Here is a 13,804-nt window from a genome sequence, read left to right as displayed (position 1 = left end):
GAGCCGTTGTTTTTTTTTTTTCGAGACCAATTCTAGAAGGAAAGTGTTCTTTTAACGAAATATGCTCCAAGATGGCCACCGCGTGAACCACCGGTACTACCATAAAAGAGATTAATTTTTAAGGAACAGTCCCACTTTTTTTCTAAACCACTCCCAGACGAAAATAAATAATCTCATGACAGAATGTATCTCAAATTTACCATCCGATAGCCCTCCGAAAGATCCGGAGTTACCGTAAACGAGATTAATTTTGAGAAACAGGTCCTAGTCCCATCTGGATACGGTGTATATTTTTCCAAAGCTGTATCATATTTTCAGTTCACTCATTTGTCGCTCCTATAACTACATACACTGTCTGCTTTACAGAACAGGTCCTAGTATTTTCATTTTTTTTTTCGAAACTATCACATGCAAAATTATACCATAATATCAAAGAAAAACCGAGATCTGATAACTTATACCAGAGTTATAGCCAAAATAATTTTCAGTTTTCCTTTTCTACGGTATTTCTGGATCTGGAGGGCAACCGGTAGTCTACCGAAAGTTGAACCTGGGTCCATCGTGTAGTTATTATCGACCAAATGGCAATTCTAAAGATACCAGGGTATTTTCCTTTGAATTGGCCCCAGTCAATCCAGATTATTGAAAACTAGTCGAACGCTCCCGGCGATGCTCGGGATCAAAGGTTTCGAAGCCAAGACTTTTTTTATACTTCATTGCTGCATTAGCTCAAATCTCTTATAAAATATTTCACATCTTATATGTCCATCATCACTTTTCGTACTTCAATATTCCGAGAACGCACAGAACGGAGATTTCTTTATTGGATTGCATTTTGTGATTTAAGGCTGATTTACAGAAACTGGAAGTCGCCATTTTGGATTTCAAAAAGACGTAAGGAGTTCTACTTTTGGAAGTATTGAAATTGTTGGCCAAATAGCTCTTTAGATTATTTTGTTTAAACCGGAAGTCGCCATTTTTTATTTCTATTTTTATTGGCAGTAGTATTTTTTATAACTCACTTGTAGCCTTATTTATACGATTGAAATGATTAAATTCTGAAAATGTCATTGAAAAAAATAATTCTGCACGGAGCATTAAGTAGAGTGACATATAATTGTAGAAATGCTACATTTTCCGGTGTTTTTCTCACTTTTGCATGATAATCCATCACGACTTAATGAAATGATCAAGCTTTTACAACATTATCAAGCTTTTACAACAATGAAATAACTTTTTAGATAACTTTTTTTGATGATTTTATAGCAAAATGATCTTGAATGCCAAAAGCGACACATAATTGTGTCTTTTGCTATGCAAATGATATTTTTCTTCTTAACCGATTTACACACATCAGCTGCAATAAAACTAATTGTCGATCGAAAGTATACATTAGAACACAAAAATAGATTGTAAAGCATTCGTGGTTGATAATTTTTCCAATTTTATATTCATTTTTGAACATTCAGGCAAAACGTTGACTGACCCATAATTGTAGAGGGACTGTATAATACGTATAAATTTCAAAAAAAGTATTTTGATGTGCTTTTCTGTATTCTGTATTCCCCGTGGCTCTGTGGTTAGCGATGTCGATTGGCTCTCACACGGTTGTGATATCGCGTTCGATCCCCGATAAGGTCGAAAATCAACAACATGCAAAATGTGCTAAAATCAATATAGATAACGAATTCTCCCAACTAATGTGGTTGATCAAAAACGCTATTAGAAGGCTAGCGTGCGATATTGTTGTGCTGTATACATAAATCATCTTTAAACATACGTAGTTTTATGAATTATATCTCATTTTTTAGCATTAAGATACCTTTTATTTTTCCTCAAATGTCTTCCTGAACGTTAACGAACATTTTAATGAAAGAGTAATCACATGTCATCGCATTGAATTTTGAATTAGAGGCATTGAATTTAGATTTTGCATGTCTTACGTAGTTTTGTGAATAATATTTCTACTTTTTACTTTTCCTCTAATGTCTATCCTGAACGTAAAAAAACTTTTTAATAAAAAAATAATCACATATCATCGCTTTGAATTTTGATTTAGAGACAAATTCAGTAAAAATAAGTCATAATTTTGCATGTTTTACGTAGTTTTGTGAATAACATATCATGTTTTAGTAATCAGATACTTTTTATTTTTCCTCAAATGTCTTTCCCGAACGTTAGCAAACATTTTAATTGAAAAATAACCACATGTCATCGCTTTGAATTTTGATTTAGAGACAAATTCAGTGAAAAAGTAATAATTTTGCATGTTTTACTTAGTTTTGTGATTAATATCTCAAGTTTTAGTAATCAGATACTTTTTATTTTTCCTCAAATGTCTTTCTTGAACGTTAACAAATTTTTTAATTAAAAAATAATCACATGTCATCTTTTTGAATTTTGATTTAGAGGCAAATTCAGCATAAAAAGTCATAATTTTGCATGTTTGAAGTAGTTTTGTGAATAATATCTCAAGTTTTAGTAATCAGATACTTTTTGTTTTTCCTCAAATGTCTTTCCTGAACGTTAGCAAACATTTTAATTGAAAAATAACCACATGTCATCGCTTTGAATTTTAATTTAGAGACAAATTCAGCATAAAAAGTCATAGTTTTGCATGTTTTACGTAGTTTTGTGAATAACATATCATGTTTTAGTAATCAGATACTTTTTATTTTTCCTCAAATGTCTTTCCTGAACGTTAGCAAACATTTTAATTGAAAAATAACCATATGTCATCGCTTTGAATTTTGATTTAGAGACAAATTCAGTGAAAAAGTTATAATTTTGCATGTTTTACGTTGTTTTGTGAATAACATCTCAAGTTTCAGTAATCAGATACTTTTTATTTTTCCTCAAATGTCTTTTCTAAACATCAACAAACATTGTAATGTAAAAAAAACCACATGTCATCACTTATTTTTTTGATTTAGAACGATTCAAAATGATACTGGTGACTGTACACCTCAGAGACGGAGGGAATAACATCAATAAGATCAAGCGTTACGGAATTCCATTTTTATATAGTAGATATATATATATATATATATATATATATATATATATATATATATATATATATATATATATATATATATATATATATATATATATATATATATATATATATATATATATATATATATATATATATATATATATATATATATATATATATATATATATATATATATATATATATATATATATATATATATATATATATATATATATATATATATATATATATATATATATATATATATATATATATATATATATATATATATATATATATATATATATATATATATATATATATATATATATATATATATATATATATATATATATATATATATATATATATATATATATATATATATATATATATATATATATATATATATATATATATATATATATATATATATATATATATATATATATATATATATATATATATATATATATATATATATATATATATATATATATATATATATATATATATATATATATATATATATATATATATATATATATATATATATATATATATATATATATATATATATATATATATATATATATATATATATATATTATATATATATATATATATATATATATATATATATATATATATATATATATATATATATATATATATATATATATATATATATATATATATATATATATATATATATATATATATATATATATATATATATATATATATATATATATATATATATATATATATATATATATATATATATATATATATATATATACAGATATATATATATATATATATATATATATATATATATATATATATATATATATATATATATATATATATATATATATATATATATATATATATATATATATAAATATAAAATAGGCATCACCTACACGAAATGGGTTGAACAACTCTCGCGCAACTTTTCAAAAGGACCAAAGCAACATGGAGAGACTCTCTTTGTTTACTTTTTCTTTGATTAATAACTGTTATTTTACAATGTTCATGATTCTTTTTTTATCATAATATTTCAATTTGTGACAAGAAATCGTTGAGAACTTTTGTAATGCGGTTGTATTTAACGAACAGGAAAGGGACAGGAGAGAATCTGTAACCGCTTGGTACGGAACCACATCAATATTGTGCTAAATTAACACAGCCGATGATTAGTTTTGAAATCAGTTAATTGAATGTGTGTTGCTCATAATGCATTTGATGCATTTATAAAGTATTAACCTGCGTTGATATCGTCATGATGATTTTTATGATGGTATTTGTAATGCTTTTTAGACTGCTATCGTTGAAGCAGTGCAACCAGCAATAAACACTGATGATTTTCGTACTGACTAGATTGATGAAAATATTAAATAATCGATCCTGTTTCATGAATCCGGTCATTTAAAAATATGATCAAATCAATAACAAATAAAACAGATATTTGATTTGTTCAAAACATTTTGCATTTAACTATGACTCTGATTTTATTATATTCATTCGGTTTCACGTAACTGCCCCAGCGTCAGTAAATCCTGTTCCAACAAGGCTCGCTATTGGCTGTTCGGTTGCTGACGGTGATTAGGGATGCACGAGCCTTAGATACGCACCGGCTCGCAAAAGTAAACAGCGGTTTTTTGAGTGCCCCAAAACTGATCGTTCGCTTGAAACCGAAATTCACCAAAACATCACGTTTTTTCTGTGTATACATACTGTGTACATATTCTGATTTCGATCTCTGTCAATGTATTTATTGCACAACTGTTGCGTTATACTGTTAACCCTCTTTTTACCATGGTTACTCTAGAGCACCACAGGTTTGGATACGAAAGCTTCGAAATATTTACAAATGCTACTCAAAATGCATAAATATATTCTTGAACAATATACATACTGATTGTTCAAGAATATATTTATGCATTTCGAGTAGGACTGGTAAATATTTCGAAAGGTTTTTTGCATCCAAACCTGTGGTGCTTTAGAGTAACCATGGTAGATAGAGGGTTAAACACATTTTTTGTGCAAAGCCAGAGCAATGAATATGCGTTTTGAGAGGACACATGGTTGGTTAAGACTTAAACTTTTACGTGTAATTGTTACTTAGGTCCTTTTAGAAAGTTACGCGAGAATTCATTCAAAATATGACGTTTGCAAAATCAGGGCCAAATAAAAGATTATAACATATATAACCCAATTATATTTTTAAGTATAACAACGTAACAGAATATAGTTTTATTTGAAACTTAATAAAATAGTAATTAAAGAACAAATTAAAGATATAAAAGGCATTGAATTGTTATATGTATATAGCAGATCTTGTGTATGTTACTTGACCAAAAGTAATGGTTAAACACCTTGATGTCATGATGAGTCCAATTTCTGAATTGCGTTGTTTATTTGCTGCCAGAAGCATCTTGTTCGCCCATAGTATCAGCAGTATTGCTCAACTGTGACGAACTACGTCCATACGCACCGCTTCCACTACTCAAAGCCATTCGTTGCATTTGACGTATAACAGTGGCAGCATGATAGGCCTGCTTCCATCGAGATTTTGCGAAATTTTTCCGAAGCTGCTCCGAGACGGTGCCATGTATGTTTTTACTACTTGCTGCATTACCGGAGATCCATGGATGTCCCAACGCTTGCTTACATGTGTATCTTTTTTCTACATTTACACACATCAAGTTTTTGATAAAATCCTTTGCTGAATCACTAATTTCATCCCAATAGGGGGAATCAAATTCGAACTCGCCTTTTAAAATTTGTGCAAATAAATTAGCATCATTCTCATCATAAAAAGGTGGATAACCGCAAAGTAAAATGTATGATATAACTCCTATGCTCCAAACATCAACTGCTTTTCCATACGGCTTTTGGGCTAACACCTCAGGAGCGACATAACCCGGAGTCCCACAGGCGGTTGCCATAAACCCTGAGTCCTCCATCTTTGAAAGCCCAAAATCACTTATCATTATTTTGCTGTCTTCGGCAGTACTGTAATATAACAGATTCTCAGGTTTCAGATCTCTATGAACTACGCCTTGCTCATGCATGTAGTCAACAGCTTCCAGTACTTGTCGAATTAAACAAGAGGCGTCTTTTTCAGTGTATGACCCTTTTTCAACTATCCGATCAAACAACTCTCCACCGGTAACTAGTTCCATAATAAGATATACTTTCGATTTATCCTCGTATGTTTCAAAAAGTTGTACTATGTTTGGATGAGTGAATAATGTTTTTTCAGAATCAGACGCATGTCGCTTAGCACTGAAACGTTTCAGTACACGTATTTCATTTTCCAAAGAATCCTCTTTTCCTTTTAATGCTTTTTTGTCAATAATTTTTACCGCATATGAGTGGCCATTTTCCCGATTTTCACAAAGCCGTACTTCAGAAAACGCTCCAGTGCCAAGTAATTCTTTTATAACATATTTTTCTTCAATGCATGGTTGTTTTTCAAGATCTTTAACGTCCTTCCGAACCTTCTTGCCAGAATCTTTTTTACCGAAAAGTGGCATGTTTCTTTTGAATATATCCAAATTGGTTCCTATTGATTGATGGACACTTTGGTTTTCATGCAATTAGGCGAATTCAAATTTGCTGACGGTTATCTGGATGGTTTATGATATATGTGCTTGATAATTTCAAAGCATCCTCTATTAGCTGGAGCTGAAATGATAAATTTAACATTATTATTTTAGTTTTTAGTTAGGAAGAAAATATATTTGAACAATTACACCGACCGAACAAGGTCATAATAAATTTCTAAATGAATGGAACACCCGAAACAATGTTCAACTCTAAGAGATGGCGCTGAATGGTAGTTGTAGTAAAATCGAAATTTCAACGATCATTTTGCTTAATGACCGAAAAAACTGCTATTAGTTACTCTGTTTTCATATTATTCTAACTTTCTAGTACTTACTTTTGCTATATTCAATCTATTTTTATCAAATAACTTGATTTTGCTGTACTACAATATTGAGTCAACGGAGCTGTATAAGAAAATTAAGTTTTTTGTTAAAAATAGATTGCATATAGTAAAAGTAACTACTAGAAAATTAAAATAATATTAAAACAGGATAACTAAGAGCAGTTTTTCCAGTCATTAAGCAAAATGCTCGTTGAAATTTCGATTTTACAACCACTATCACTACAGCGCCATCTCTTAGAATTGAACATTGTTTCGGATGTCCCATTCGTTGCGAACTTGGCTCTATCCTTAAATAACATTCTCGATATCTATTTTGATTAGGATCAAATATCTTATAATACCAATGTAGTTCACTCCCAAATTTCCCATACATTTTCGAGAAAACGGATAGGGAACACCCCCTCTTGTGGTAAAAAAGGTAACTAAGCTCATTGCACAGTGGTACAGTAAGGTAATTTTGGCGGACATGAACTTTTCGATGTGATTTTGTGGTTTTGAAGCATTTTTTTAAGAAGTTGTTGCTTTAAAATCAACGAATAATCAACGAAACAAAATAAATTAATTTTTTATTCGCAGAAATAATTGTATACATTGTTCGGCAAAGTCGTAGATCAACTAAATTTAAGCAATTTCGTTAATTTTTTTTTTTTGTAGCTAATAAATTTACCGATTTAGAGCAATTTGACTTAACTGACCTAGGGTTCCAAAAAAACAAGTTTTTGGCATTATTTTTTCAGTTCACATATAATAACAAAGTTTTCTTCGGTTAACCTTAAGAACACAAAAAAACGCAAATTTTGAGGGAAAAACATTGTAGATATGTTGTATAGGTGAAAGTTGTTATTTTTTAATAAAAACGTTCAATAAAAACATATTTTTAAGCTCTTGAGGCATCCGAAATATACACTGTTATTAAATTGAACTGAAAAAATTGAGCCAAAAAACTGTTTTTTCGGAAACCACTCTAAGCCAGTTACGTAAAATTTGTCGGTCAATTTAATAGCTACAAAAAAAAATTTTTGGTGCTCAAAATTAGTGCGCCGAAGAATGTATACAGTTCCTTCTGCAAATGAAAAAAATATGTTTTTCATTTCGCCGATTTCAAGATCACCCTAATTTTCATTTGCACAAAAATAAAGGACTAGCGATAAGAAACAACTTCTTAGAAGAAACTATGACTCTAGAATTAAAAAATCGCATCGAAGACCTCATGACTGCCTAAATTGCCTTACTGTACCACTGTGCATTGCTGTTGCATTCCTGTGAGCGTGTGATCGATATTCTTACACACGAAACTGAAAATACTCAATTTTAGACTTAGTTGACTCAATTTCATACTTCCACACAAAAATGACAAATCATGTGAAAAAACTACTTATTGCAGATTTCGTACGTAATTCCGTTAAAAGGAGAAACCTACGACAACGCGCTAGTGTAGGGCTACATCAACAATGTCTCTAGTTGAATCTTCTATATAATATGCTTGTATTTAACAACGAATGACCTGGTTGTATTAGGTAGATTCGAGCCCGCAACCTTTTGTTCTGTACCAATTAGTAGAAAATACACGGCTAGTTTGTGCTTTGTTAAACATTAAATGTCAAATACTCAAAACACTCGTAACGATGCAATCTTATGAAACTAATGTTTTGAAATAAATTACTAGAACTTTTTTAACCTCAATAATGAGCTTTGAGTACTTTATGCGAACAATATACCTGCATGCTTTTTTAGCTATCCTTAACACAACAATAAAATACCACTCTTGATTTTTTCTGCAGACATTAAGATTTTGTGTTCGGTTCTGTTTTGGATTTGAGGTTGCAAAAACAATAACAACAATAAGCGTGCCAACCGTGAAACGTCAACCATGTACTGCCTTACACATGAGCGAACTTCATTCTCATTATAAAATTCACAATATGGGCATTTTTTTCAATGTACCCATTTGGGTAATATTATTGTCAAAAGTTATTCTTTTTCGAATGTACTGTAGAACAAAATCAGAAGTGGCGCTCCAGCGGTCGAAAAGGTAACTAGCGCTTCTGTCATTTTCAATGTGTCTTCATGATTTCACGTAAGTGAACTATATTGGTATTATAAGATATTTGTTAGGATTATGTTTATCTTCACTATACGAGGGCACACTGTCCATAAAGGCATAACAGTCTTATGAGATAAACCTAAGAAACTTGTTCCCATTACGTATACTTTTAAAAGATCGAAACAAACTAGAATGCTGGAATAATGAAAACAAATGATAAAAAATATAAATTGTAACCAGACCCATGTTACAAATAAACGCAAAACAGATTTAGAGGAAAATAACTAGTTGAAAATTATATCATATGCTAGTTGAAAATTATATGGTATGCCATAAATCTCTCCCAGCTGGTCTCGAGGTACGATGCTGGCCTAATAAGCCATTCGTCGTAGGTTCGAGTCTCGACTTGGGAGAGACTATTAGCACAGACTAACAGACATAACACCCTAGAAAATCTACAACGAGCGTCTTAGCAGAGTGATTGAGATCAATCAAAGAAATAGTTATCGGTTTTTGTTATACCCTACTAAATTTTTTGGAAATAAATATTGAAATTCAGTCCGCAAATATATATTTCGACTGTGACGTACAGTCTTCCTCAGTGCTTATGTGGACTGGTAAAGAGCAAAGCGTAAATCCTGTTTTTTTATTTGTAGTTGGTAAAAATGAAAATTTAGCACCCTTAATTGGAGTTAGGTAGGGAATTATGCGGTCGATTATTTACCGTACCATGTCTGGGGTTTTTCCATAAATTATTAACGGGGCGGAGGAAATTAGACGTAGCTGAAAGTTTAGAAATTTATAAACAACACTCATGCACGCTTCTCAATAAAGACGCAGGTAATCACCCCTCATGGCTATTCAATCTGCTTCCCAAAAACCCCAGACATGGTACGGTAAACAATCGACCGCATAATTCCCTACCTAACTCCAATTAAGGGTGCTAAATTTTCATTTTTACCTACTACAAATAAAAAAACAGGATTTACGCTTTGCTCTTTACCAGTCCACATAAGCACTAAGGAAGACTGTACGTCACAGTCGAAATATATATTTGCGGACTGAATTTCAATATTTATTTCCAAAAAAATTAGTAGAGTATAACGGAAACCGATAACTATTTCTTTGATTGAGACATAACACGTCGAACAAATTTTCAATAAAATCATCGTTTGGATGATTCCAGTACTTAACGTTAGTAACACTAGCACCATCTGCTGTCGTCTTCGCCCTGCGTCATGTATTTCGACATCAGCGCCAGCGTTACTGCATGTGTCAAATGGGGAACTACAAAATATGTATGAGATTGCATGACAGCGCCCCAGACGACGTTTTCGCGCGATGACTGTTATTCGATTGAAAATTTGAAATGAACGTGTTTTGTGGCGATGGAGCCAAGTTCCAGTGTTACGTCTGTTAGTCTGTGCTATTGGTGTCAGAAGGATCGTAGCGCTAGCCCCGCAATTGTCCTGTACACTACTAACAGTTGGCTGCGAAGTCTGTGTACAATAAACAGAAGGTCGAGTTCCGATACGGAATGTAGCACCAAGGCTTTGCTTTGCTTTTGCCATAACTGGTACGTTTCCCCTATTATTGAAAGACCAATTGAAGTGTATTGTTCCGATTACAACGATAAACTTGTTGCCCTTAAAGTGAGGCATGTCTAAACCCACCACCCCACCGCGTTTGTTTTAACCTATGCCCCTGTGGATATTTTCATTACTTTTCAGTGCATTATCCTCAGTATCCTAGAGCCTTTTGAGACTGATCGTTCTCGGTAGTTCCACTACAACTAAAACGGTTAACGAAAACTAACATTGGACTTGGACTTCGACGAACAAATACTAAAGCAAACGTTAATTCTAAGAAAAAATCTCCTCCATGAGTGCTTGTCAACTTCTCAAGCCCTACTTGGCAGTGCATGGATCCCCTTTTGATTATGGAGCCCAGCTGTTGGTGACCTATGCAACTACGGTTGTCCTTATAGATCATCACCGGTTGCATAATCTTAACACAAACACCATGCAGAAAACCGGCTAGTCAAATTTTGCGAACTACTGTTGTTTCCGCCTCAGTGTAATTTTGTTTTGCGCTGTGAAGTGTCGCTAGGTGTTGGTCGGCGTTCGTTTCGCTAACATAAACATCATCAAAACAATAGAGCACTATCGATAAAATGACAAAGTACCACTAGTTTGTTTTGAGGAGGATGGCGCGAGCGTGAAACTGCATACAGCTTGTTGCTGTTACCGTCTTTGTGTTGGTGAAAGCGAGAGAAGGCTGCCTTAGTGTTCCTGTCTTTTATTTTTCGTGGCTTCGATGAGGCGGTTTCTTCTATGTCGTGGAGAGAGTTTTGGTTCCGGTGCGTCGTTGGATTGCTGCTGTCTGGGGAATGAAGGATGGATGGCGAATGTGAGGTTTCGTAAATGGTGAGCGGCTTCATGGAGTTCCGCTTATATGTTCTATCATCCCGATTGCTGTGTACGCAGACACGGCCGTGCGGTAGATTGCTCAGCAGTGAAGTTGGTGACGTAGACCTGTGCCATAGAGATGGTCGGGTTTGATTGTTTTCAGACCCGTACCCGACCCCAACCCGATTTTTTTTTTCCGGTCAAAACCCGAGCCCGACCCGAACCCGAATTTTTTTTTACGTTCAAACCCAAACCCGACCCGAACCCAAAAATTTTATTTCTGTGAAACCTGAACCCGAGATTTTCCTGTCGTTAATATCACCGTTTGTTGCGCCCACCGTAGCCAAAGCGTCCGCTTTCTCATTGCCCGGTATCGAGCAGTGAGAAAGGACCCACACTAAGGTAATCTGGGAAGATTTTTCGGATAAAGTACTCAGATGTTTCTGTATTTTCCCCAGGAAATACGGAGAGTGCCTTACATCCTTCATCGATCGGAGAGCCTCAATAGAACTGAGACTGTCCGTAAAGATGAAGTAGTGGTCCGTGGGCATTTTTTCGATAATCCCTAAGGTTTACTGAATTGCAGCCAATTCTGCGACGTAAACAGAAGCAGGATTATCGAGCTTGTAGGAGATGGTGAAATTATTGTTGAAGATACCGAAGCCAGTGGACCCGTTGAGAAGCGATCCATCAGTATAAAACGCATTGTCACAGTTGATGTTTTATATTTGTTAAAAAATATTTTCGGGATCTGCTGCACGCGTAAGTGATCCGGGATTCCACGAGTTTCATGCATCATGGATGTATCGAGAAACACAGTAGAAACAGAAGTATCTAACAAAGTGACACAATTGGAGGTGTATGAGGAAGGATTTATACTTTGAAACAAGCGATTGAAATACACAGTCATGAAACGGGTTTGAGAATCAAGTTTGACTAGCTTATCGAAATTTTCAATCACCAAGGGGTTCAAAACCTCACATTTGATGAGAATACCAGTAGTCAGATCCCAAAAGCGGTCTTTTAATGGAAGAACGCCCGCCAAAGCTTCCAAACTCATAGTATGGGTCGAATGCATGCAACCTAAGCAAATAACGATACTGCAATCGTTCCAGCTTGATTAAATGCGTGTTTGCAGCGGAGCGGAAGCAAAAACACCCGTACTCAAGCGCTGAAAATATCGTTGTTTGGTAAAGCCTTATAAGGTCTCCTGGGTGGGCTCCCCACCATGATCCGGTTATTGTACGGAGGAAATTCACTCTCTGTTGACATTTTTTCATCAAATATCGAACGTGACATCCCTAGGTGCCTTTCGAATCGAACCAGACACCAAGATATTTAAATACCAAAACCTGAGAAATCGTAACTGTAAGTGGAGATGAGCAGGCTCGTGCTTCCTAGGAAAAAACTATCTCAGTCTTTTCCGGAGAGAATTCGATACCTAGCTGTAAAGCCCAAGCAAATTGTCCAAAATATCTTGCAATGGCCCTTGCAAATCGGCAGCTTTGGCTCCTGTAACAGAGACCACGCTGTCGTCTGCAAGTTGCCTTATCGTGCATAAATTTGCCAGACATGCGTCAATGTCATTCACATAAAAATTGTAAAGAAGGGGGTTAAGCATGAGCCCTGGGGAAGACCCATGTAGCTAATACGAAAAGTTGCCAAATCGCCATGCGTGAAATGCATGTGCTTTTCGGATAACAAATTGTGCAAAAAGTTATTTGAAAATGGTGAAAATTCACCGACAAGGAAGTTTGCCTGAAAGAATGTCAAAAGAAACGGGATCAAAAGCCTCCTTAATGTTCAAGAACACAGATGTCATTTGTTCTTTGCTAGCATACACCAGCTGAATATCTGTGGAAAGCAACGCAAGACAATCATTCGTTTTTTTGGGACGGCGGAAGCCAAATTGAGTATCTGATAGTAGACCATTTGATTCGACCCTATGGTCTATACGACGGAGTATCATTTTCTCTATCAATTTCCGGATACAGGATAGCATTGCAATCGACTTATAAGAGTTGTGATCAGAAGCTGGTTTTCCCAGTTTTTGGATGGCAATCACCTTCACTTGCCTCCATTCCTGCGGTACAATATTTTGCTCCAGGAACTTATTGAATAAATTCAATAAGCGCCTTTTGGCAGTGCCGGGTAAATTCTTTAACAAGTTGAATTTGATTCTATCTAACCCAAGCGCGTTATTGTTGCAGGACAGGAGGGCAACTGAAAGCTCTGCCTTCGAGAAAGGTGATTCTATCGCGTCGTGGCCGGAAGACGTATCGCGAACAATATTTTGCGCAGGGACAGAATCCGGACTTACTTCCTTTCTACTTTCCTGGCAAAATCAAATATCCACCGACTCTTCGCTTTCGTTGACTACATAACGGTTT

General features: G+C 34.0%; 1 protein-coding gene across 3 annotated transcripts in view; it reads right to left on the bottom strand.

Moving 5' to 3' along the window:
* LOC129722623 (calcium/calmodulin-dependent protein kinase type 1) overlaps positions 1 to 13,804 on the bottom strand; it is a 91,957-nt gene that overhangs the window by 34,819 nt on the left and 43,334 nt on the right. For all 3 annotated transcript variants that reach the window (XM_055676221.1, XM_055676220.1, XM_055676222.1), the window contains one exon: positions 5,383 to 6,697. In XM_055676221.1, the coding sequence (XP_055532196.1) occupies positions 5,422 to 6,546 (1,125 nt within the window). In that variant the 5' untranslated portion in view covers positions 6,547 to 6,697 and the 3' untranslated portion in view covers positions 5,383 to 5,421. The remainder of the gene's footprint in view (positions 1 to 5,382; positions 6,698 to 13,804) is intronic.

The sequence above is a fragment of the Wyeomyia smithii genome, chromosome 2 (genome assembly GCF_029784165.1).
Source record: "Wyeomyia smithii strain HCP4-BCI-WySm-NY-G18 chromosome 2, ASM2978416v1, whole genome shotgun sequence".
Taxonomy (NCBI): Eukaryota; Metazoa; Arthropoda; class Insecta; order Diptera; family Culicidae; genus Wyeomyia; species Wyeomyia smithii.
Note: the sequence above shows the minus strand (reverse complement) of the source record. Positions and strands in the feature narration are given on the sequence as shown.